Here is a 23686-nt window from a genome sequence, read left to right on the forward strand (position 1 = left end):
ATGTTAAAAGGGGCACTTTAATCTCCATAAAGGCTTACTACCATGATAGTGGTATATACAATTTTTTTTACATCAGTGTATTAAGAAACCAACAAGTAAACGGGCTATTTTAGATCCAGTACTGTGTAGGGAGAAGGATTGATAACAGTAGTTAAGGGACCTTGAGGAAAGCAAGATCATAAGATGGAATTTAACATCAAGGTTAAAATGATTTTGTTATTCTGAAACCAGAATCTTAAATCTAAATAAATTTTAGAGGCACTTGCAAGCTGTGGCAGACATTACCTGTTTTGACAGTAAATGGACACCAACTTACGTTTAAAGAATTAACATAGTTTACAGCAAATCTATGGGTATATCCGCATGAGGCACAAACATCCAACAGGAGAAATGGTCCAGCCTTGACTAACATGAGAAAGAGCAAGCTGTTGGCCTCCGCTCTCACTGTGACAAGAGCAATACCCCTCTCCCCCTTACCAGTGAGAGAGATGCTGTCTGAGATGTCGGTGTTGCAATGGACAGCAGCTTTTGATGGACTCTAGATCATGGTCTCTGGGGGCTGATGCTTTTGAGGGAGCAAGGAGGAGGGCGGAACATTGTTGCTTTTTGTGCGTGGGAGGGGATAGAGGGGCTTGGGGTTATAACATTCCTTGTTTGGGGATTTTTTTTCTCTCTGTTTCATGGGTGTCTGTGAAGAGTAAAGATTTCCGGTTGTATACTTCTCTGATACCAAACTGAACCATTGAAATTAAAGACAGCAGAAGATAAAGGAAAGGGATTACAGTGTTGCCAAGAGAGCAGCAAGTCTGAGGATTCCTAAAGTTTCAAATTTCACGAAAGGAGAAACAACGAATTGGGAGTATTTTAGCAAGAAACTTAAAAACGTACTGTAAAAATCTTCTAGACATGTTGAACTAAAGAAATAGCAAAATTAACATTTTATGGACAGAATATCAGAAATAAGACCTTAAGATATAGGAGCAGAAGTAGGCCAAGCCTGCTCCACCATTTAATCATGGGCTGATCCAATTCTTTCAGTCATCCCCACTGCCCTGCTCTCTCCCCATACCCCTTGATACCCTGGCTAATCAAGAACCTATCTCTGTCTTAGTACGCCTAACGACTTGGCCTCCACAGCCGCTTGTGGCAACAAATTCCACAGATTTACCATCCTCTGTCTAAAGTAACTTCTCCACATCTCTGTTCTAAATGGACATCCTTCAATCCTGAATTAGTGCCCTCTTGTCCTGGACTCCCCTACCATGGGAAATAAGTTTGTTGTATCTAATCCGTTCAGGCCTTTTAACATTCTGAATGTTTCTATGAGATCCCCTCTCATTCTCCTGAACTCCAGGGAATACAGCCCAAGAGCTGCCAAACGTTCCTCATACGGTAACCCTTTCATTCCTGGAATCATTCTTATGAATCTTCTCTGAACCCTCTCCAATGTCAGTACATTCTTTCCAAAATAAGGAGCCCAAAACTGCACACAATACCTCTGTGTGGTCTCACGAGTGCCCTATACAGCCTCAACGTCACATCCCTGCTCTTATATTCTATACATCTAGAAATGAATGCCAACATTGCATTCGCCTTCTTCATCCCCGATTCAACCTGGAAGTTAACCATTAGGGTATCCTGCACAAGGACTCCCAAGACCCTTTGCATCTCTGCATTTTGAATTCTCTCCCTATCTAAATAATAGCCTGCCCCTTTATTTCTTCCATGACCATACACTTTCCAACATCGTATTTAATTTGCCATTTCTTTGCCCATTCCCCTGAACTATCTAAGTCTCTGTTTCCTCAACACTACCTGCTCCTCCACCTATCTTTGTATTATCGGCAAATTTAGCCACAAATCCATTAATCCCATAGTCTAAATCATTAACATACACCGTAAAAAAGCAGTGGTCCCAATACTGTGGAACTCCACTGGTAACTGGCAGCCAGCCAGAATGGGATTACTTTATTCCCGCTCTCTGTTTTCTGCTGACCAGCCAATGCTCCACCCATGCTAGTAACTTCCCTGTAATTCCATGGGATCTCATCTTGATAAGCAGCCTCATGTGCAGCACCTTGTCAAAGGCCTTCTGAAAATCCAGGTACACCACATCTACTGCATCTCCTTTGTTTACCCTGCTTGCAATTTCCTCCAAAAATTGCAGTAAGTTAGTCAAGCAGGATTTTCCTTTCAGGAAACCCTGCTGGCTTTGGGCTATCTTGTCATGTGCCTCCAGATATTCCAGAATCTCATCCCTAACAATTGATTCCAACAACTTCCCAACCATTGATGTCAGGCTAACAGGTCTATAGTTTCCTTTCTGCTGCTTCCCATCCTTCTTAAATAGCAGAGTAACATTTTCAATTTTCCAGTCATCCGGTACAATGCCAGAATCTATCAATTCTTGAAAGATCATTGTTAATGCCTCCTCATTCACTCCAGCTATTTTCTTCAGAACCCAAGGGTGCATTCCATCAGGTCCAGATTTATCCATCCTCAGACCAATAAGCTTCCTGAGCACTTTCTCAGTCGTAATTTTCACTGCACATATCTCACTTCTGATACTCTTGAATGTTCAGTATACTGCAGATGCAAAATACACATTCAGTTCCTCTGCCATCTCTGTGTCTTTCATTGCAATTATGTCCTGCGTCATTTTCTATTGGTCCTATATCTACCCTTGACTCTCTTTTACCCTTTATATACTTAAAAAAGCTCTTAGCATCTTCATTGATATTAGTCACCAGCTTCCTCTCATAATTCATCTTTTTCTACCTAATGACTTTCACCTTCTATAAGTTTTTAAAAGCTCCCCGATCTTCGATCTTCCCTCTAGCTCTGGCTTCTTTGTACATCCTCTCTTTTGCTTTACTTCGGCATTTATCAGTCATGGTAGTGTTCTCCTTCCATTCAAAAATTTCTTCCTACTTTGAATACATCTGTCTTGCACTTCCCTCATTTTTCACAGAATATCCAGCCATTGCTGCTTTACTAATGTCCCTTTCCAGTCGACTTTGGCCAGTTCCCCTCTCATGCCATTGTAAATTCCTTTGCTCCACTGAAATACAAACACATTCTCCTTCTCAAATTTCAATGTAAACTTGGTCATATTGTGATCACTGTTCCCTAAGGGCATTTTAACTTTAAGCTTTCTTATCATCTCTGGATCATTGCACAACACCCAACCCAGCACAGCCGATCCCCTAGTGGGCTCACCCACAAGCTGTTCCAAGTCCTCCCTTAGACATTCTACGAATTCTCTCTCTTAAGGACAAGTACTGACAAGTGGTTTTCCCAATCTACTTTCATGTTAAAATCTCCATCGATTATATTGGGAATTAAGTGGTAGAGAAACCAAATACTTTGTCCATCTTCAAGGAAAAGACAGATAAACAACAAAAAAATCTTACAAAGTTCCACAGATTCCCAAACAGCAAATGCAATAAATGCAAATATACTATTTAAAAGAGGAAGAAAGGAAAAAAAAGAGAATTACAGACCAGTTAATCTGACATCAGTAGTAGGAAAATAATTAAGGAAGTTGTGACAGGGCACTTAGAGAACAATAAAAGTTTCGGACTGAGTTAACCCAATTAAGTTTTAGAAGATAAGGCTAAATTACATCTTTTTATCTATTTCCTCCTAAAATATATCCAGCGATCTGTCCTCTAGCCCTCTCAGGGCAAATGAATTTGAGAGATTCATGCCTGAAGTTCTGTGCTTCATGTAATTCTTTATTTGCATTCCTCTGTGTAACATCATTGGACAGCTGAAATCCACAGCCTCTGGGATCTTTTGCATAATTAATAATGGTGGTCCCGAGTTATCTGCCTATCCACTTCTCCTTACCTGTCCAGGACAGGAAGAATGGGGTGTATTGTCTCAATCCTTTTAAAAGCAATGTGAGCCCAGTTATTTTTCTGAGAATAAATGCGCAAACACATGTTTGGAGTATTTTAAGACTTGCTTCAGCAACAATCCTGCTGCAATTAATAAGCAATCCTGATACATAAATAGCATCTTAACTTGCAGAAACTTGAAAGTGACAGGACAGATATTTAAATTATATTGAGTTATTCAAATACTGGGAATTATTCTATTAGCAATCAGAATACGTGTAAAAGCCAAATGCAGCAGAAAAATATACTGGGGCTTTTACAAGTATAAAGCATTATTCTTCCCAAAGGCTATTTGTATCTTAGATTTGTGAATTTCCACAGCCCTTCTGCCTACCACCATCACAACCCCACAAGCAAATAATTCCCAAACATAAGAGGCTCTACAGATGCTGAAAATCCAGAGAACACACAGAAAATGCCAGAGGACCTCAGCACCTCAGCATGTCAGTCAGTATCTATAGAATGGAATAAACAGCCTACTTTTTGGGTCAAGAATTCACCAGGACAAAGGGTCCACTGAAAGAGTTTATTCCTGTCCATAGATGCCGTCTGGCCTGCTACACTCTTCCAGCAGTTTGTGTGTGATGCAATGATTTAGTAAGGAAAGGTACGGCACTAGTTACTGATTCACAAAAGTCACCAGCAGAAATGAACGGAAAATTTCTGGAATCTAGGCAACTGCATCCAGTAAGTATATCAGACTACAGCAACTCTTAAGGATTTTGACACATGTTTGATGCAGGCTATTTTTAAACCATCTGAAGTTGCTTGTCTGTGGATAAATTCATAAACCATGGGAAGGTCATAAACCACTGCTGATGACCTTTGTGGAACTGGTTGATTGTATGATCACCTAAACCCAAAGCTATTAAATGATGGCTCTGCTTTAAAATCAAGGAATAATATTTTGAAATGTTTCTGCTCAGATTTGTAATGTGGCTTTAAATTAAAAAGAACTTTTTAACATCCAAATAATTGATGACATTTTAAATGCACACACTTATTTGACCATTACACTCAAGTCAACTTAATACATGGACCAATCATTTATACAGTATCTGCTCCTTTATCCCGAATTCAAATTCCTTTTCAGTAATGTAAGTGCCCATTTTTGACGTGTAGATGTCAGCTGATTTAATGGTAAATTCTATTTTTATTATAGGGATTCAACAATTTGAGCTGAATTTTTGAAGACAGACAGCTTCTGCAATCTCAATTTTCCAATCCTATTTTGGGAAAGTTCCAAGATGGTGGGACTGTTTTCAGATAATATCAACTCTTTATTCCTCCCCATTTTGCTGCTTGACCCGCTGAGTTCCTCCAGCATTTTGTGCGTGTTACTCCAGATTTCCAGCAACAGCAGTACATCTCATGTTTTCAGATACATTAGTTTACTGGAAGGAAATAAATGGATTGCATCTATTTGTTAAAAAAAATTCCTTTGCATTTTTCTTAGTGTTTAGAATATGCACTTTTTCTGTTTGCCTGAGCATTAAAATAGTAACATTGAAAAGATATATTCCATCTTCTCAATTTAAAGGTTCTCCCAAGCCTTTTATTCAAGATACTCCGTTCAGGAACATTTCTACCTTAAGGCTTGTCATTTGAATGCAGCAGTGACCAAATGTCCAGAAATGTAACTCAACTAATTACAAAATTGCACCCACATTGACAAAATAAAACATATGACACCAATTATTTTTTTCTGTATACGTTACTGGGTCAACAAAACATCCAAAAAGTTTTAAAAAGCAAAGGACAGAGCATCCGGTCATAAAATACTAGTTAAAATTAATTCTGCGCACCAAGGCAAAGATGGAAGGAAAAAAAAGGTTATTGCAGAGAACAAACAGAAGAGTAACCACTTGCTCACAAAAGACCTGATTCATTTAAATATATTTAAACGCACATTTAAGAGCAAGGTCCATATGGTTCGGGTCAATGATTTTTTTAAACCACGGTGCTCTTTAAAATACTGTTCTAAATAAATGCTTCCTGCTCATGTCTTTCAGTCTTTACAGCTCATCAGGCCTGTGGGAAGGACGCAATTCCTGCTGTGTTTGCTCATCGCCTGATGATATGTTTCCTCCCTCCTCTTGCTCACTTTCCTCTTCTACTTGCTTTTTCTTCTTTCCCTTTTTCCCTTTCTTTTTGTCCTCTTCCTTCCCATTCGTACCTTTCTTCTTTTTCTTCTTCTTCTTCTTATCCATGTCAATGGCCGCAGGGTCACCCTTCCGGCCTGTCCATTCTTCCTTCAAACAGTCTGAAAGAAAGGAAGTTTGTCATTTGTACATTCACCAAGTGTGCCACAACTTTAATTAACTAATCGTCTTTAACACATACGGCAATTCGTCCTGAACTGCACGCTCTTGAGGAAGTGGACAGAATGGGTTGCTCATTTATGGCGGTGATGCATTTTCAGCAAGACAGCACGAGTCTTCTGATTCAAGATGCAAGATAGCTTATTGTCAGCCTTCAGCACGTGAGCGTAAAGGAGAATAAAATGATTGTTACTCCGGATCCAATGCAGCCAAAAAAAAACACAATTAGCATAAAAACATAATTAAAAAAAGAGCAGTAAATGTAACAGTAATCCTAAAAAACACAATGTACAAGTAAAGGACTGAGTGTGACCAAATAGCTTACATACACTGACTGTACAGAGTACAGGGTGTCTGATGTGTATGTAGTAGTTTTGGGGGGTGGTGGGGTAGGTTAATATATTGAGGTGTTGACTAGTCTGAGGACTTGGGGGGAAGTAACTGCTTTTGTGTCCAATGGTCCCGGCATGGATACTGGTGGGAGTTCGACAAACAGTCCATAATCAGGGTGGGTGGGATCCTTCATGATATTACTGGCCCTTTCTTGGGAACCTTTCTGCCTACGTGCCCTTGGTGGTGGCGCGCTAACGCAGATGTGTTCAGCAGTGGTAGCTTCCCATTGAGAGCACACATCTGTGTGAAGTGCTTCCAGCTGCAGCTCCTTGAAGACCGTGTTAGGGATCTGGACGACCTTCGGCTTGTATGGGAGAGTGAGAAGGTAAATCGATCAGAATTACAGGGAAGTAGTCACCCCGAAGTTGCAGGAGGCGAGTAGCTGGGTGACTGTCAGGAGGAAATGTGAATAGGCAGTTAGCACAGAGCACCCCAATGGCCATTCTCCTCCAAAATAAGTATACCACTTTGGATACTGTTGTGGGAATGCCACAGAGGCTAGGTTACCGGTACTGAGTATAGGTCCATGGTGCAGAAGGGAAAGGGGGAGAAGAGGGCAGTGGTAATGATAGGGGACTCAATAATCAGGGGAACAGAGAGGAGATGCTGTGGACATGAACGGGACACCTGGATGGTATGTTGCCTCTCAGGTGCCAGGGTCAGGGACATCTCAGATTGCATCCACAACAGTTTGGAGAGGGAGGGAGAGCAGCCAGATGTCTTGGTATATGTGTTGGTACCAATGACATGGAAAAGCAAAGAGGTCATGAAAAGAGAATTTAAAGAGCTCGGTAGAAAGCTAAGAAGCAGGGCCTTCCAGGTAGTAATTTCTGGATTGCTGCCTGTGTCACGCACCAGTGAGGGCAGAAACAGGATGACTTGACAAATTAATGCATGGCTGAGAAGCTGGTGCAAGAGGCAGGGCCTCAGGTTGTTGGATAATTGGGATTTCTTCTGGCGGAGGTATGACCTGTTCAAAAGAGACGGGTTGCACTTGAACCCGTGAGTGGGTTTGTCTGCCGGGGAGGGTTTAAACCACTTTGTCAGCGGGGTGGGAACTGGAGTGACAGGATGGATGGTAAAAAAGCAAAGATAGGGAGCAGTCAGACTGTCCGGAAGAGCCAGCAGACGACAGGACATAATTGCAGCCAGCAGGGTGAGTATCAATGCATCAGGGATGCAGAATCAAAAAGGGTAGCATTCAAAGTGTTATACAGATTTTCCCCGCTTTACTATTCTTCGTTTTATGCTACTTCGCTTTTACAAAAAACCTACATTAGTAACCTGTTTTCGCATTACAAAGAGGATTTTTGCTTTTACGAAAAATTTTCCCATATAAATTAATGGTTCTTCACTTTACACCATTTCGGCTTAATAAAGATTTCATAGGAACGCTCTACCTTTGTAAGGGGGGGGGGGGGCACCTGTATCTCAATGAACGGAGCATAAGAAATAAGGTGGATGATTCTGTTGCACTGTTACAGATTGTCAGGTATGATGTTGTGGCCATCACCGAATCGTGGCAGAAGGATGGTTATAGTTGGGAGCTGAATATCCAAGGTTACATGTTGTATTGGAGGGGTACGAAGATAGGCAGAGGGGGTGTTGTGGTTCTGCTGGTAAAGAATGGCATCAAATCAGTAGAAAGTTGTGACATAGGATCAGAAGATGTTACGCCCTTGTCGGTCGAGTTAAGAAACTGCAAGGATAAAAGGACCCTGATGGTAGTTATATACAGGCCTCCCAACAGTGGATGGGAGATGGACCACAGATTACAACAGGAAACAGAAAAGGTGTATCATAAGCGCCTTTGTGATAGTCATGGAAGATTTTAACATGCAGGTCAATTGGGAAAATCAGGTTGGAAATGGATCCCAAGAGAGTGAGTTTGTTAAACGCCTACGAGATGGCTTTTTAGAGCAGTTTGTCATTGAGCCGACTAGGGGATCAGCCATACTGGATTGGGTGTTATGTAATGAACCAGAGGTGATTAGGGAGCTTAAGGTAAAAGAACCCTTAGGAGGAAGTGATCTCAATACGAGTTGAGTTCAAATTGAAATTGGATAGGAAGAAAGTAAAGTCTGACATAGCAGTATTTCAGTGGAGTAAAGGAAATCACAGTGGTACGAGAGAGGAGTTGGCCAAAGTAAATTGGAAGGAGATGCTGGGAGGGATGACAGCAGAGCAGCAATGCTGTGAGTTTCTGGGAAAAATTAGGAAATTACAGGATAGGTGTATTCCAAAAACAAAGAAATACTCAAATGGCAATATAGTACAACTGTGGCTGACAAGGGAAATTAAAGCTAATGTAAAGGCAAAAGACAGAGGATTGGGAAGTTTTTAAAACCCAACTGAGAGCAACTAAAAGAATGATTAGGAGGGAAAGGATGAAAAATGAAAGCAACCTAGCAAACAATATCAAAGTGGACAGTAAAAACTTTTTCATGAACACAAAAAATAAAAGAGAGATGAGAGTGGATATAGGAGAACAAGAAAATGAGACTGGAGGAATAATAATGGGGGACAAGGAGATGGCAGATGGACTAAATGAGTATTTTGCATTAATCTTCACTGTGGAAGACACTAGCAGTGTGCCAGATGTTGAAGGGTGCAAGTGAAGAGGAGTGAGTGCAGTTACTTTTACAGGGCAGAAGGTGATCAAAAAGCTTAAAGACCCAAGGGTACATAAGACAACCGGACCAGAGCAACTGCACCCATTGTTCTGAAAGAGATTGTGGTGCATTAGTAATGATCTTCCAAAAATCATTGTACTCTGGCATGGTGCCAGTGCACTGGAAAATTGCAAATGTTACTTCACTCTTTAAGAAAGGAGGAAGGCAGCAGAAAGGAAATTATAGACCAGTTAGCCTGACGTCAGTGATCGGGAAGATGTTGGATTCAATTGTTAAGGATGAGGTTATAGAGTACTTGGTGACACAGGACAAGATAGGATAAAGTCAGCATGGTTTCCTTAAGGGAAAATCCTGCCTTGACGAACCAGATGGAATTATTTGAGGAGATTGCAAGTAGGATAGATAAAGGGGATGCAGTGGATGTTGTATATTTGGACTTCCAGAAGGCCTCTGACAAGGTGCCACACATGAGGCTGCTTATCAAGTTAAGAGCCCATGGTTTTACAGGAAAGTTGCTGACATGGTTAGAGCATTATCTAATTGGTAGAAGGCAGCAAGTAGGAATAAAAAGATCCTTTTCTGGTTGGCTGCCAGTGACTAGTGGTGTTCCGCAAGGATCAGTGTTGGGATCACTTCTTTTTATGCTGTATATCAATGATTTAGGTGATGGAAAAGGTGGTTTTCTTCCAAGGTTGCAGACGATACAAAGATTGGTGGTGGGGCAGGTAGCGTTGAGGAAACAGGAAGGCTGCAGAAGGACTTAGACAGATTAGGAGAATGGGCAAGACAGTGGCAAATGAAATACATGGTCTTGCACTCTGGTAGTGGAAATAAACGTGCAAACTATTTCCTAAATGGGGAGAAAATCCAAAATGCTGAGATGCAAAAGTCCTTGTGCAGAAGACCCTAAAGTTTAACCTGCAGGTAGAGCAGTGGTGAGGAAGGCAAATGCAATGTTAGCATTCATTTCAAGAGGTCTAGAATACAAGAGCAGGGATGTGATGCTGAGGCTTTGTAAGGCACTGGTGAGGCCTCACCTTGAATATTATGAACAGTTTTAGGCTCATCTACAAAAAGGTGTGCTGGCATTGGAGAGGGTTCAGAGGAGGTTCACAAGGATGAAACAGTTATTATATGAGGAACGTTTGATAGCTCTGGATCTGTACTTGCTGGAATCTAGAAGGACGTGGGGGGGATTTCATTGAAACCTTTCAAATGTTGAAAGACCTGGACAGAGTAGATGTGGAAAGGATGTTTCCCATGGTGGGAGAGTCCAGGACAAGAAGGCACAGTCTCAGGATGGAGGGGTGCCCATTTAAAAAAGAGATGCAGAGAAATCTCTTTAGCCAGAGGATGGTGAATTTGTGGGATTTATTGCCACAGGCAGCTGTGGAGGCCAGCTTGAAAGGTTCTTGATCGGCCTCGGCATCAAAGTTTATGGGGAGAAGGCCAGGGAGTGGGGCTGAGGAGGGAAAAAAGGATCAGCCATGACTGAATGGCAGAGCAGACTCGATGGGTCAAATGGCCTAATTCTGCTCCTCTGGTTAATAAATTTTTGCATACATTTTTATATGAAATATCATTACAAGGTCATTTTAAATGGTGTGCTTAAATAGAGTCTCGATATTTGAAAAATCCCAAAGTATTGGTGAAGTTACTGGACCAGGAGCCAGAGTTCTGGCTCATTGATACAGAGGAATGATTTTGAATCCCAATGTGGTAGCTGATGAATTTACATTCAATAATTAAATTAAAAGGGTTTTCTTTGCACAAGTGTCCTTCAGATAGTAATTGTCAGATTAACAGTTCGGCCTGTACTAGGTGAGCTGAAGGACCAGCTCCTGTGCTACAGCACACTTTAACTCTGTAACTGCTTTGGGTATTCCAAACTGATTGTAAGTCAGAAATGAACAAGAACGGAGAGTGAAGGAAGATAACAGAAACAGTTGTGAGCAGAGGCACGTGGAAATACCGTTCCCACCTGGCAGAAAGTAACTGCGATCTCGCAGCACCAACAAATCGATCCTGTTGGACACTCAAATGCTGACCACATATACAAGCTGTTCATAACCGGAGAAGGATCGGTACTTACAATGCACTAACAGGACAGAGGACCGAGCTTGAACCGTACTTTTCAAAAATGAACTGAATAAATACTGAGAAAAGTTTCAGCTAAATGTCAATCTCCTGCAATACATTTTATTATTTGTTATTGGTGGTAATATTACTTGATGTATTGTTTGTGAGTTATACATACTAATGTTGTGCACCTTGGTCCGAAGGAACACTGTTTTGTTTGGCCGTGCACTGTATATGGTTTAATTGACAATATTCTAGAACTTGAACTTGAAAAGGGGGACTGGAACTGACTGGATTAGTCATAGAATGTTACATCACAGAAACAGGCCCCTCGGCCCATCCAGACCCTGCCGTCTTGATCTTCTGCCTAGTCCTATCTACCTGCACCATAGATAGCCCTCATACCCCGCTCATCCATGTACCTATCCAAACTCTTATATATTGCAACTGAACCTGCATCTACCACTGCCACTGGAAACTCACTCCACACTCGTACCATCCTCTGAGTTCCTCCTCAGATTCACCTTTCACCCTAAACCCATGACCTCTAAATCTAGTCTCATCCAATGAGGGGAGAGAAAGGCCTGCATGCAATCACACTACCTGTACACCTCATAGTTCTCTATACTTCTATAAGATCTCCCTTCATTTTCCTGTGCTCCAGGGAATAAAATACGAACCTACTCAACCTATCTCTGCAAAGAGTCCTGGCAACATCCTTCCAAATTTCCTCTGCACGCTTTCATCCTTATTAATATTGGATTGTTATTTGAATGAGCCAATGGAGACTCAACATAGCATATAGCATACTTTAGTGTTGACTCTTCCGTAATTCTAGTATACCGTTGCATTTACTGTCATCAAAGAGGAGCAGATTTCAAAGCAAAATTTAATCATCAAGCTTTCCATTTCAATATCTACACCCCATATCTATGAAGCATTTTATAGAGATAAAACATTCTGAAGTAACTCAGTGTGTGTGTGTGTGTGTGTGTGTGTGGGCGACAGATACTTTTTTTTTCGTACAGGTCCTTTCCAGCCCAATAATGATTGCTCTCAAGATCAACGTTGAGTTTATCGTCAGATGCAGGAGTACATGCCAGCAGAGGTGCAACAATAACTTATTTGCAAGTGTACCACAGTTGTGAGTAGTGATGTGTTGCAAGGAACAGTGCTTGGCCTGTTGTTGTTTATCATCTATATCAACAATCTGGATGATAATCTGGTGAACTGGGTCAGCTAATCTGCAGATGAGACCAAGACTGGGGGCGTAGTGATAAGTGAGGAAAGCCATCACAGGAACTTGCATCAGCTGCAAAAACCAGCTGAAAAATGCCCGATGGAATTAAATGCAGGCAAGTGTGAGGTTTTGCACTTTGGTAGGACCTACCAGGGTGGGTGTTACGCAGTGAGCAGTAAGGCACTGAGGAGTGTGGTAGAACAAAGGGATCTGGGAATATATGTGTCATACAAAAGGATATTGGCACATTGGCCTTCATAAATCAATGTACTGAGCACAGAGCAGGGTTGCTATGCTGAAGTTGTAGAAGACATAAGGGAGGTCTAATTTGGAGTACTGTGTGTTGTTTTGGTCACCTACCTACAGGAAAGGTGAAACCAAGGTTGAAAGAATACAGAGAAAACTTACAAGGACATTGTCAGATCTGGAGGACCTGAGTTCTAAGGAAAGATCGAACAGGTTAGGACTGTATTCTTTAGAATGTTGAAGCTTGAGAGCAGATTTGATAGAGTTATACAAAATTATGAGGGGTATAGATAGGTAAATGCAAGCAGGCTTTTTCCACTGAGGTTGGATGGGACTACAACCAAAGGTTGTGGCTTAAGGATGAAAGGTGAAAAGCTTAAGGGGAACATGAGGGGAAACTTTGTCACTCAGAGGGTTGTGAGTGCATGGAATTAGCTGCCAGCATAAGTGGTCTATGCCAGCTAGATTTCAACCTGTAAGAGAAGTTTGGATAGGTACGTAGATGGTAGGGGTATGGATGGCTATGGTGCAGTTGTGGGTCGTTGGGAGTAGGCAATTTAAATGGTTTTGGCATGGACTAGATGGGCTGAAGGGCCTGTTTTTGTGTTGAACTTCTCTATGGCTCTGTGATACAGGTACATAGCATCAGGCATAACAGACACAAGAAAAACATAAATTATACAAGGAAGAACTCAACTAAAACAAACAAAAAGTTGATCGATACCAAAGCTCATAGCAACCTAAGTAAGTGCACATCAGCCAGACTTTTGAGTTTTTAAAGTTTTGTACCTGTTTCGTGGGGCTTTAACACGTGTCGTTCACAGAGGAATATTGTGAGGTCTTCCTCCTGGTGATTTTTATACCAGTCCTCAATAGCATCCTCATACATTTCTACCATCACATCACACTGTAATTTAAAGAGAGCACACACATACTGGTTAATCTAGCACCAACACAGTCATAATGCTTAAAGAAAATAATATAATGTTATAAGAGTCTGATAACTTGTAGCGTTGGAAGGGGTGATCTTACAGATCACCATGAGGGGCATAGATAGTCACAGGGTAAGGAGTCCAAAACAAAAGGTCATAGATTCAAGGTGAGAGGGGAAAGATTTAAAGGGGACCTGAAGGCCAGTTTTCCCCACACAGAATATACTGGGTCTAAGGAACGAGCTGCCAGAAGCTGTATCAGATTTGGGTTTATTATCACTGACAGTCATGAAATATGCTGTTTCGGGCAATACAGAAAAAACACTGTAAATTACAGTAAGAATATAAATAAATAGTGCAAGAAGAAAGCAAAACAGTGAGGTAGTGTACAGCACCGATCAGACATCACATGCAGAGGAGAAGCTGTTTCTAAAATGTAGATATGCTGAAGGGTCTTGGCCCGAAACATCGACTATATTCTTCTCCATTGATGCTGCCTGGCCTGCTGAGTTCCTCCAGCATTTTGTGTGTATTGCTCTAAAATGGTGAGTGTGTGTCTTGAGGAAAGTACAATTTTGATGCTTAGACAACAGTCAGGCAGGTTACAAAAAATATAATCCCCAAGTGGCATCCTTGCTCTATATTCTAGTCCTCTTGAAATGAATGCTAACACTGCATTTTCCCTTCCTAACCACGTTTTCATGTGTGTAACTATGACTCTTTAAGTTGGTACTCTGCTTAACACTACCCCACTGATGCGTAATAGCATTCTTGGTTCCACTCCCAGATGCATGCCCCCTCCAGGGTGCAGGCTGCAGGGCTGGGAACCTGGAGTGAGTACCCCCATAGCTTTCTTGGAGGGGCTGGCTATGAGTGGGGGTACTGGGCAGGTTGGCTGTTCAGCACTGAGTTGGGAGGCTCACAAGCTGCAGTGGGCCGGCAATAGTCTCATCACTTCTGTGGTACAATCCCACATTACTCATTACATGTGACTGGCACCAGAAACATCCCAGTGGGGCGAAAAACATCGCAGGGGGCAGCACGGTAGCATAGCAGTTAGCGCAATGCTTTACAGCACCAGACAGCGACCGCCGATCAGGGTTCAATTCCCGCCGTCGGTAAGGAGTTTGTACATTCTCCCTGTGACCGCGTGGGTTTTCCTCTGGGTGCTCGGGTTTCCTCCCACAGTCCAAAGATGCACGATTAGGGTAAGAGATAGTAAGCTGGTGCTGGAAGCATGGTGACTTTAGCGGGACACAATCCTCTGACTGTGTTGACTGTATGCTTACTGAGTTATCAATTCTTTATCAAGATACAGCGTGGAATAGGCCCTTCTAGGCATTAGAGCCACATTACAGCAACCCCGATTTAATCCTAGCCTAAGTACTGGACAATTTACCATAACCAATGAACCTACCAATCGGTACATCCTTGGACTGTGGGAGGAAACCAGAGCACCCGGAGAAAACCCACAGGGAGATCTTAAAGATCTTAAAGGTAGCATCGGGAATTGAACCCCGGATGCCTGTACTGTAAACCATTGCGCTAACCACTACACTACCGTGCCACCCTTTCAGTAAACATAAATAAAGCTAATCTTTAAGATATTTTTATCTTAAGCTTGTCAAAGCTCAGAGCAGCTTCGCTCAAGGAACTCTCCTTACAAAGTTTTACTGAATCCAAGTACACCATTACTAGATCTCCGATTTCTAACCAGTCCATGAACTCACGAACACTACTGCACTATTCCTCTTTTACACTGTTTTCTTATTGCAACTTACAGTAATTTTTATGTTGTGCATGTACTGCTGCCACAATTTAGGTCACAGCATAGGTCAGTGATAATGAACCTGATTGTGATAGTGTAAGGCAATAAAACCACAAAAGCAACATAATCAAAGAAAAAACACTGTTTTATGGTGCAGTATTATAAAATAAAACGTCATAAATCACAATAAAGGAGAATGAACGGCTGCAGCTTTCGATACTCGAACAATTTCACAAAGCTTTTAATCAAACGATCGTTGCATCCCCACATAATTAGCTCTAACTCCGATGTTTAATATAAGTCACCCCGGTGATGGCCCCCATTCACACAGGCTAATCAGGCCTGTCCGTACTTGCTTTGCAGTCTGTCCTGAATCTCCACCCATAGTGATACAGAAAAAATTATTCTTGTCACAAATGATGCAAAACACCTTCTTGGTATTTGCCCTTATAAAACCACAAGCCCACACACAATCAATCACACACAAAATGCTGGAAGAACTCAGCAGGCCAGGTAGCATCTATGGAAAAGTAAAGAGTCAACGTTTTGGGCTGAGATCCTTCATCAGGACACCCTCCCACAATCCGTCAGTAAGAGATCTAAAGTCGTTCTGCAGGAAGGGTCCTAATGAAGCACCTCAGCCTGAAATGTCAACTGTTTATTTCACTCTATAAATGCTGCTGGATCCGAGTTCCTCCAATAGTTTGTCTGACTTGCAGCAGAAGTCAGGCTCTTCAGGCCAAAGCTGGACCAGTTATCAGGAACCCATCTCCACTAATCAAATTTTATTCCTCCACAATCCGGTCCTATTGCTCACCTACATATTAGGGATAACTCACAGTGGCCAGCTAACCTAGCAACCTACACAACCTTGGAGTGTGGTGAGAAACTAGAGCATCCGGAAGAAATGGGTGGCATAGTAGCATAGTGGTTAGCACAACACTTTACCGTACAGGCAACCCGGGTTCAATTGCCATCGCTGTGCTGTAAGGAGCTTTTACATTCTCTCCGTGACCGCGTGGGTTTCCCCCGGGTGTTCCGGTTTCCTCCCACAGTCCAAAAATTTATCATTTGGTAGGATTAATTGGTCATTGTAAAAAAAATTCCCATGATTAGGCTAGGATTAAATTGGGGCATTGCTGGGCGGTGAGACTCGAAGGGTCTATTCCACACTGTAGCTCAATAAATAAATAAAGTAAATCTCCAAGGTCACAGGGAGGACTTGCAAACTCCACACAGACAGCACCCGAGGTCAAAACTGAACTCTTCTCCAGCTTTAACACTGTGCATCAATTTTCACTGAAGGATTCTGGTACATTGTGAACACGTGCTGGTATTAACATATTTATTCACATTTTATTCCACACTTGGACTTCTAACTTCATTTTATATTCTTCTTTATTCTGCATAATTGCTGATGATTGTCAAAAAATGTTTTGCATGTCATGCCAACACACCACAGCAATTTCCCAATGCATGTAAATAACGCTGATGGGGACACGCTTTGAGTTTATCGACACTGGGTTATTCTATTCTATAGACATCTGTAGAGAATCAGACTGCAAAATCTGCATGCAGAAAACAGATGATGTAAATTGTGTCCTTGTTTATGAATGAAAGGAATTTTTCTTCAACACTTTTTTTTTTAAAAAAGTTTCTGTAAACCAGACACCTACAGATCTCACAGCATGTTGGAGAGAATAGTTCAAAGTTCAAAGTAGAATTTACTATCAGAGTACATACATGTCACCACATACAACACTGAGATTCTTTTTCTGCGGGAATACTTAACAAATCTGTAGAACAGTAACTGTAAACATCAGGAACTGTAAACTATAAACAAATGGTGGACATGCAGATATAAATAAATAGGAATACATAACGCATAAAATAACAATATAACAGAGTTCTTAAGTGAGTATAGTTATCCCCTTTTGTTCAAGAGCCTGATGGTTGAGGAGTAGTAACTGTTCTTGAATCCGGTGATGCGAGTCCTGTGGCTCCTGCACCTTCAGCAGTGAGAAAAGAGAATGGCCGAGGTGTTGAGGATCTTTGATGATGGATGCTGTTTGTCTACAGCAACATTACATGGGAATGTGCTCAATGGTTGGGAGGGTTTACTTGTGATGTACCGGGCTGAATCCGCTACTTTTTGTGGGGTTTTCTGCTCAAAGGCATCGGTGTTCCCATACGAGGCTGTAATACAGCCGGTCAGCACACCCTCCAGTGCTGCCACTCCCAGGTAACAAGCCAGTTTTTTCCAGCTTCGTACTATTGCCAAAATCAAGCAGTTTCTCTCTTTCAAAGAGCTCAAGGAAGTCATCCATGCCTTACATCCTCCCGCTTGGACTATTCCAACTCCCTGTATACTGGGATTAGTCAGCTGTCCCTGTCCCGCCTGCAACTGGTCCAGAATGCCGCAGCCAGGCTCCTGACAGGTGCCCAGAAGGGGGACCATTTTACTTCTATTCTGGCCTCTCTCCACTGGCTACCAGTACGGTTCAGAATTGATTTTAAGGTTCTCCTGTTTGTTTATAAAGCCCTAAATGGGCTGGCCCCCTCCTATATCGCAGACCTTCTAACCCCTTATTCTACTTCCAGGTCCCTCAGGTCAGCTGACTTGGGGCTCCTGGCTGTCCCGCGATCTAAATTTAAGTTCAGGGGTGACCGCGCCTTTGCTGTTGCAGCCCCTAGACTGTGGAACAGCATTCCCCTCCCTATCAGATCTGCCACCTCCATTGACTCTTTTAAATCCAGTTTCAAAACTTACCTTTATTCACTAGCATTTGAATCCTCCTGATGTGGCTCATTTTTGGCTTGTGCCTAGTCTCATGTGTTGTTTATTTTGTGTCTATAAGCTGTTTGCCTTGTTGGTTATGTCTGTGTTCCTTGTATTTATGATTTTACTATCTGCTCTGATCTGTACAGCACTTTGGTCAACGTGGGTTGTTTTTAAATGTGCTTTATAAATAAATTTGACTTGACTTTCCCCCACACTTCTATAGAAGTTTGCCAAGGTTTTTGGTAAAATACGTAGTTAACTGGAAGTTAAACATAGACTTATCTGAAGTTACAATCTACATGGGGATAATGGAAGCTGTTGTTTCTCACGTTTTGGCTACACAGCTCTCCTTGTCGCAAGATTTTTCTCTTAGAATAAATTCAAGCAGACTTTTTTCCACTGAGGTTGGGTGAGAATAGAACTAGAGGTTAAGGGTGAAAGGTGAAAAGCGTAAGGAGAACACGAGGGGGAACTTTTCACTCACAGCGTGGTGAGAGGATGGGGTGAGCTGCTAGCGCAAGTGGTGAATGCAGGTTTGACTGCAACATTTAAGAGAAGCTTGGATAAATACCAGGATGGGAGGGGAATGATCCAGATGCAATTCAATGGGACTAGGCAGAGTAATAGTTTGGCACGGACTAGATGGGCCAAAGGGCCTATTTCTGTGCTGTAGTGCTCGATGACGCTTGGATCTGGGCAGCCTGTTGACATTTGGGGTAGGTGCTGCCACTCCCAGGTAACAGTTCACATTCACCACACCAGCCAGGATTCGGCCCTGAGCCCCACTTCTCGATGCTGAGCAACTATAACACTTGCCCTAACCAGCCTGACAAGCTCTGCCACACAGAGCCATGATTCAGGCCTGATGATATAAATAAAGGCTTTTATAAAAATAAAACTCACACAAAGGCAAACAAAATCCAAATACATACATGGGGGTTGTGGGGGGAGAGGGTTACTAAATTTAATGAACTTCCATTTGACACAGTCTCATGTAAAAACAGAATGGACTGACAAGTGCTTCTCACGATTTTTATTAAACAATATTTGTCAAGAATAGAGCCAGAAAAGGAGACGTTGCCCAAAGAAGTCAGTTTTGAAGAGGAAATGGTGGTAAAGAGGTAGAGGGACATAGCCACTTATGGAAGGGAATCCATAGTCAATGAAGATACGGCTGTTGATAAAGCAATCAAAGGAAAAGGGGGAGAGAATTGCAAGAATGGAGATATCGCTCTGAGTTATAGCAATAGTAACAGGAGGAACTTGGAACCAAGAATTAAATATTTAAAAGCAGGACATCAACTCAGACCTAGAGTGCTGCTTGCATGAGCTCCAGAGTTCAAGCTGCAGGCAAGGTAGGGCACAAACAATGACCCAATCAAAGGAAGAGGAAAAAAGATCATCTTATGTTTTGTTACTTTGCCTTATAAAACAGTCTCACACCTATCACCAACTGCAGAACCTCCCTACCCCGGGCGTTCCACACGCACCTGTTTCTTCATATCAGACACCTCAGCAGATGTTTCATTCCACAACTCATAGGGGATGTCCATTACCACCTTCACACCTTTATGAACCAGGCCATGGAGAGTTTGGAATGTCTCACTCATTCCCTGGTTGAGAGAGAGAAAAAAATAATGCTTTAAAGGCTTTCAACAGTGGTGCAGTTTCCCAACACCGAGTTTAACCATAAGACCGCAAGACATGGGAATGGAATTAGGCCATTCGGCCCATTGAGTCTGCTCTATCATGGCTGATTTATTACCTCTCTCCTCCTCTAACCTTTAATAGCCTTACTAATCAAAAACCTATTAACCTCTGTTTTAAATTTACCTTCAGGCTCCACAGATTCACGCCCCTCAGGCTAAAGGAATACAAGTGTCTAACAAAGATATATTCCAGCACTACATCTGCTTTAAGGGATTATTATTATTACATAAAAGATTATTAAGGGATTGGACACACTGGAGGTAGGAAGCATGTTCCCGCTGATGGGCGAGTCCAGAACTAGAGGGCACAGTTTAAGAATAAGGGGTAGGTCATTTAGAACAGAGATGTGGAAAAACTTTTTCACCCAGAGAGTGGTGGATCTGTGGAATGCTCTGCCCCAGAAGGTAGTGGAGGCCAAGTCTCTGGATGCATTCAAGAGAGAGTTAGATAGAGCTCATAGATAGTGGGGTCAAGGGATATGGGGAGAGGGCAGGAACAGGGTACTGACTGTGTATGATCAGCCATGATCACAGTGAATGGTGGTGCTGGCCAGAAGGACCGAATGGCCTAGTCCTGCACCTACTATTGTCTATTATTGGTTTCTTTATGGTATTCCACGTTGATCTCACAAGTATCATCTCCTAATATCATAGAGTGTGTTACTGGGCTTCAGTAATGTCCTTTATATATAAAGTCAGGATTTTACTTTCATCTATAAAGTATGCATCCATTCAGACAAAAGAAGCTGAAATCGAGGCATAAAAATAACCTTCATTCCTGTGATAAAAGGGAAGGAGATAAAACTAAACACATCCAAGAGTGTAGGAAACCAAGTTTCTTATATAATGAACCAATGAACTGCATGGAGATTCAGATTCTCTGTAATAGCAGCACTATTCTTGGCAAAGTTATGAGATGTTGCTATGACCCATAAAGTTGCCATCTGTGAACTTGATCTGTTCACTTGATTGTAAGTTGAGATTTAGATCTGAGATTTACAGCTATTCAAAATAAAGATGTATTTTCTCCAAACACCATCTAGAATTGTTAGGTCCAGGGGTTGCCAACATGGGGTCCACCATCCTCTCTGTTAATGGTAGGAGTCTATGGCATAAAAAAGTTTGGAAATCAATGGTTAAGTCCTATTTCTTGCAGATTTTGATGTTTTAGAATGAAATGATAACAACCCCACTGGGAAAAAAAAAACACCTTGGAAATCTGTAGCTTAAGGAAATGTATTTTGAAAGAATAGTACCATACATTCTATCTGCATAATGTATTACAGCCATCTGATGCAATTTCTTCAATAAAACTTCCTAGCCTTGTACATCACTGAGACACACACTGTCCGGACTTGGATATATCCATCTTTCATTGCTGCTAAGTCTAAATCCCTATCGAGAGCACCATATTCATACCCAGAGGAAGTTCACGAGAATGAAAGGGGTTAACATAAGAAGTTTTGATGGCTCTGGGCATGTACTCTCTGGAATATAGAAGAATGAGGGGGAAATCTCTTTGAAATCTAGTGAATATTGAAAAGTCTGGACCAGGGATGGCCAACCTGTGGCGCATTGCACCCCAGTGACAAGAATAAAAATGTAAGCCTACTCATGCAAAAAGTATTAACCAAAAACCGATTTGTAGAAAAAAACTATAACAGGAATTCAAGTAGCTTAGAGCTAGAAATGGGTTTTACTGAGAATAAATCTAAAACTTAGCAATTATTTTTAGCGATTTTATTATTTCATGCACATCTTTTGGCGTATCTTCTTTCACATTAATCTGTTTTCAATTTTAAAAAATGTCCAATAAGTCAAACTAGGAAAAAAGGAGTTTTGTTCTGCAGTCGTTCCATAACTCTTCAATATACGTTTGATACTTGTTTGATCCTGAGGTGCCAGATGTCTGCACCAGCTGTGCGTCACAGGTTTTTGCCAGTCAGTTTACAATTGATACTCGTGCGCTACGAAGTTGTGATTTGTTCGTCCTTTGTGAATATTTTCAGTTTTGTACTTGTTCAAAAATTAAGCCTTGTTTTTACATTCAGTTACCCATCACTGTGCAAAAGAAAATCAGAAAGTGATAGTAAGCGTGAATTCAATGAACAGTGGGAAAATGCGTTCTTATTTATAGCGGGTCCTTCAGGAAAACTGCTGTGCATTGTTTGTGAAAACACTTTCCTCACATAATAGAAGACATGATCTTAATAGACACTATAAAACACAACATCAGACTGAAATAGAAGGAAAACTGAAGCTCGTGCTTGGGTTTGAGTTACGGAAAGAATATGTGGTTAAGAAAAAGGAAGAAATCAAAAGAAGACAAAACATATTTGTTAAAAGTCTCATTAAGTAATGTTTATCTTGTTTTTATATTAAATCAATATGTAAAAATGCTAAATATGTCTATATTTACAAATTTTTACAAGAATTGAATGGGGGTACAAAAATTGTATGGCGCATCTGAATTCGTGCGTGAAAAAATTGACGCATGGAATGTAAAAGGTTGGCCACCCCTGGTCTAGACGCAGTGAATATCGAGATGATGTTTCCTATCACGGGAGGGTCCAGGATCAGAGGGCACTGCCTCAGAGCAGAGCAACAATCCTATAGAACAGAGATGACGAGGAATTTCATGAGCCAGAGGGTGGTAAATCTGTGTATTTCATTACCACAAACAGTTGTGGAGCCCAAGTCATTGGGTTTATTTTAAGCGGAGGTTGATAGGTTCTTAATTAGTAAGGGTGTCAAAGGTTATGGGAGAAGGCAGGAGATTGGGTTGAAGGGATAATAAATCAGCCACAATGGAATGGCAGAGCAGACTCAATGGGCTGAATGACCTACGTCTTATACATTAATCACTCCATCTAAGAATAAAAGTGGTGATATGCGAGCTATTCCCTTCGCACAACCAACCAAGGTTCTTTCTGTGCGGATACAAACCTCCATGCCCAGCAAGTGCTCTGCGTCTCTCCCCTTCAAGAAGAGGCAGCTCATCAGTCCTTACCTTCGCAAAGCGGTTACTCCCACTCCGCTCCTTATGCAGGTTGTATTCCAGCAGCCGATTACAAATATTTTCTGTGACTTCGATCAGCCTAATATCCCTTGTAAGAAGGGGGGAGAAAATGCAGGCCATCAGTTGATATTCAAGTTTGGAACATGCCTTTCATTTCGGAAATCTGGCTTGGTGATAGTTCAAGCAAAAATACCCCATTCGTTAGCCTAATGTTAACACGATCAAGATGCTCTGTCCCTTTAAAGCCAATAACCCAAGTTGACATAACTTATGAGGTTAAGAGGATGGTCCACTTAATCCACACCAATCAAGATGCCCACTTACAGTCCCACTTGCCTGCTCTTGGTCCATACTTCTCCAAACCAGGGGTACCCAACCTTGTTTTATGCCACGGACCCCTAACATTAACTGAGGGGTCTGTGGACCCCAGGCTGGGAAACCCTACACTAAACCATTTTTATCCATGTACCTATCCAATGGGAGGTACGAAAGGAAACTTATGTTCTCAGGAAGAGAACATGCAAACTCCACACCAACAGTAGAAGAGGTCATGACTGAACCAGTATCAGCAAAAAAAAATCACTCAGTTGGTGTCACCATGTGAATTTTCAGGGGCAGGTGCAACAAGCAACTTAAAGGGCAACAGGTATGTTAGCATTTAC

The 23686-nt window shown here is 41.7% G+C and overlaps 1 protein-coding gene across 1 annotated transcript in view; it reads right to left on the minus strand.

Moving 5' to 3' along the window:
• The window catches only part of cnpy3 (canopy FGF signaling regulator 3), a 33633-nt gene continuing 9947 nt past the window's right edge, over positions 1–23686 (minus strand). The window contains exons 4-7 of the mRNA XM_059976832.1: positions 23016–23112; positions 19787–19909; positions 13604–13721; positions 1–6165 (exon numbers count right to left, since the gene is read on the minus strand). Of these exons, the coding sequence (XP_059832815.1) occupies positions 5918–6165; positions 13604–13721; positions 19787–19909; positions 23016–23112 (586 nt within the window). The 3' untranslated portion in view covers positions 1–5917. The remainder of the gene's footprint in view (positions 6166–13603; positions 13722–19786; positions 19910–23015; positions 23113–23686) is intronic.

Source organism: Hypanus sabinus, chromosome 8, assembly GCF_030144855.1.
Source record: "Hypanus sabinus isolate sHypSab1 chromosome 8, sHypSab1.hap1, whole genome shotgun sequence".
Taxonomy (NCBI): Eukaryota; Metazoa; Chordata; class Chondrichthyes; order Myliobatiformes; family Dasyatidae; genus Hypanus; species Hypanus sabinus.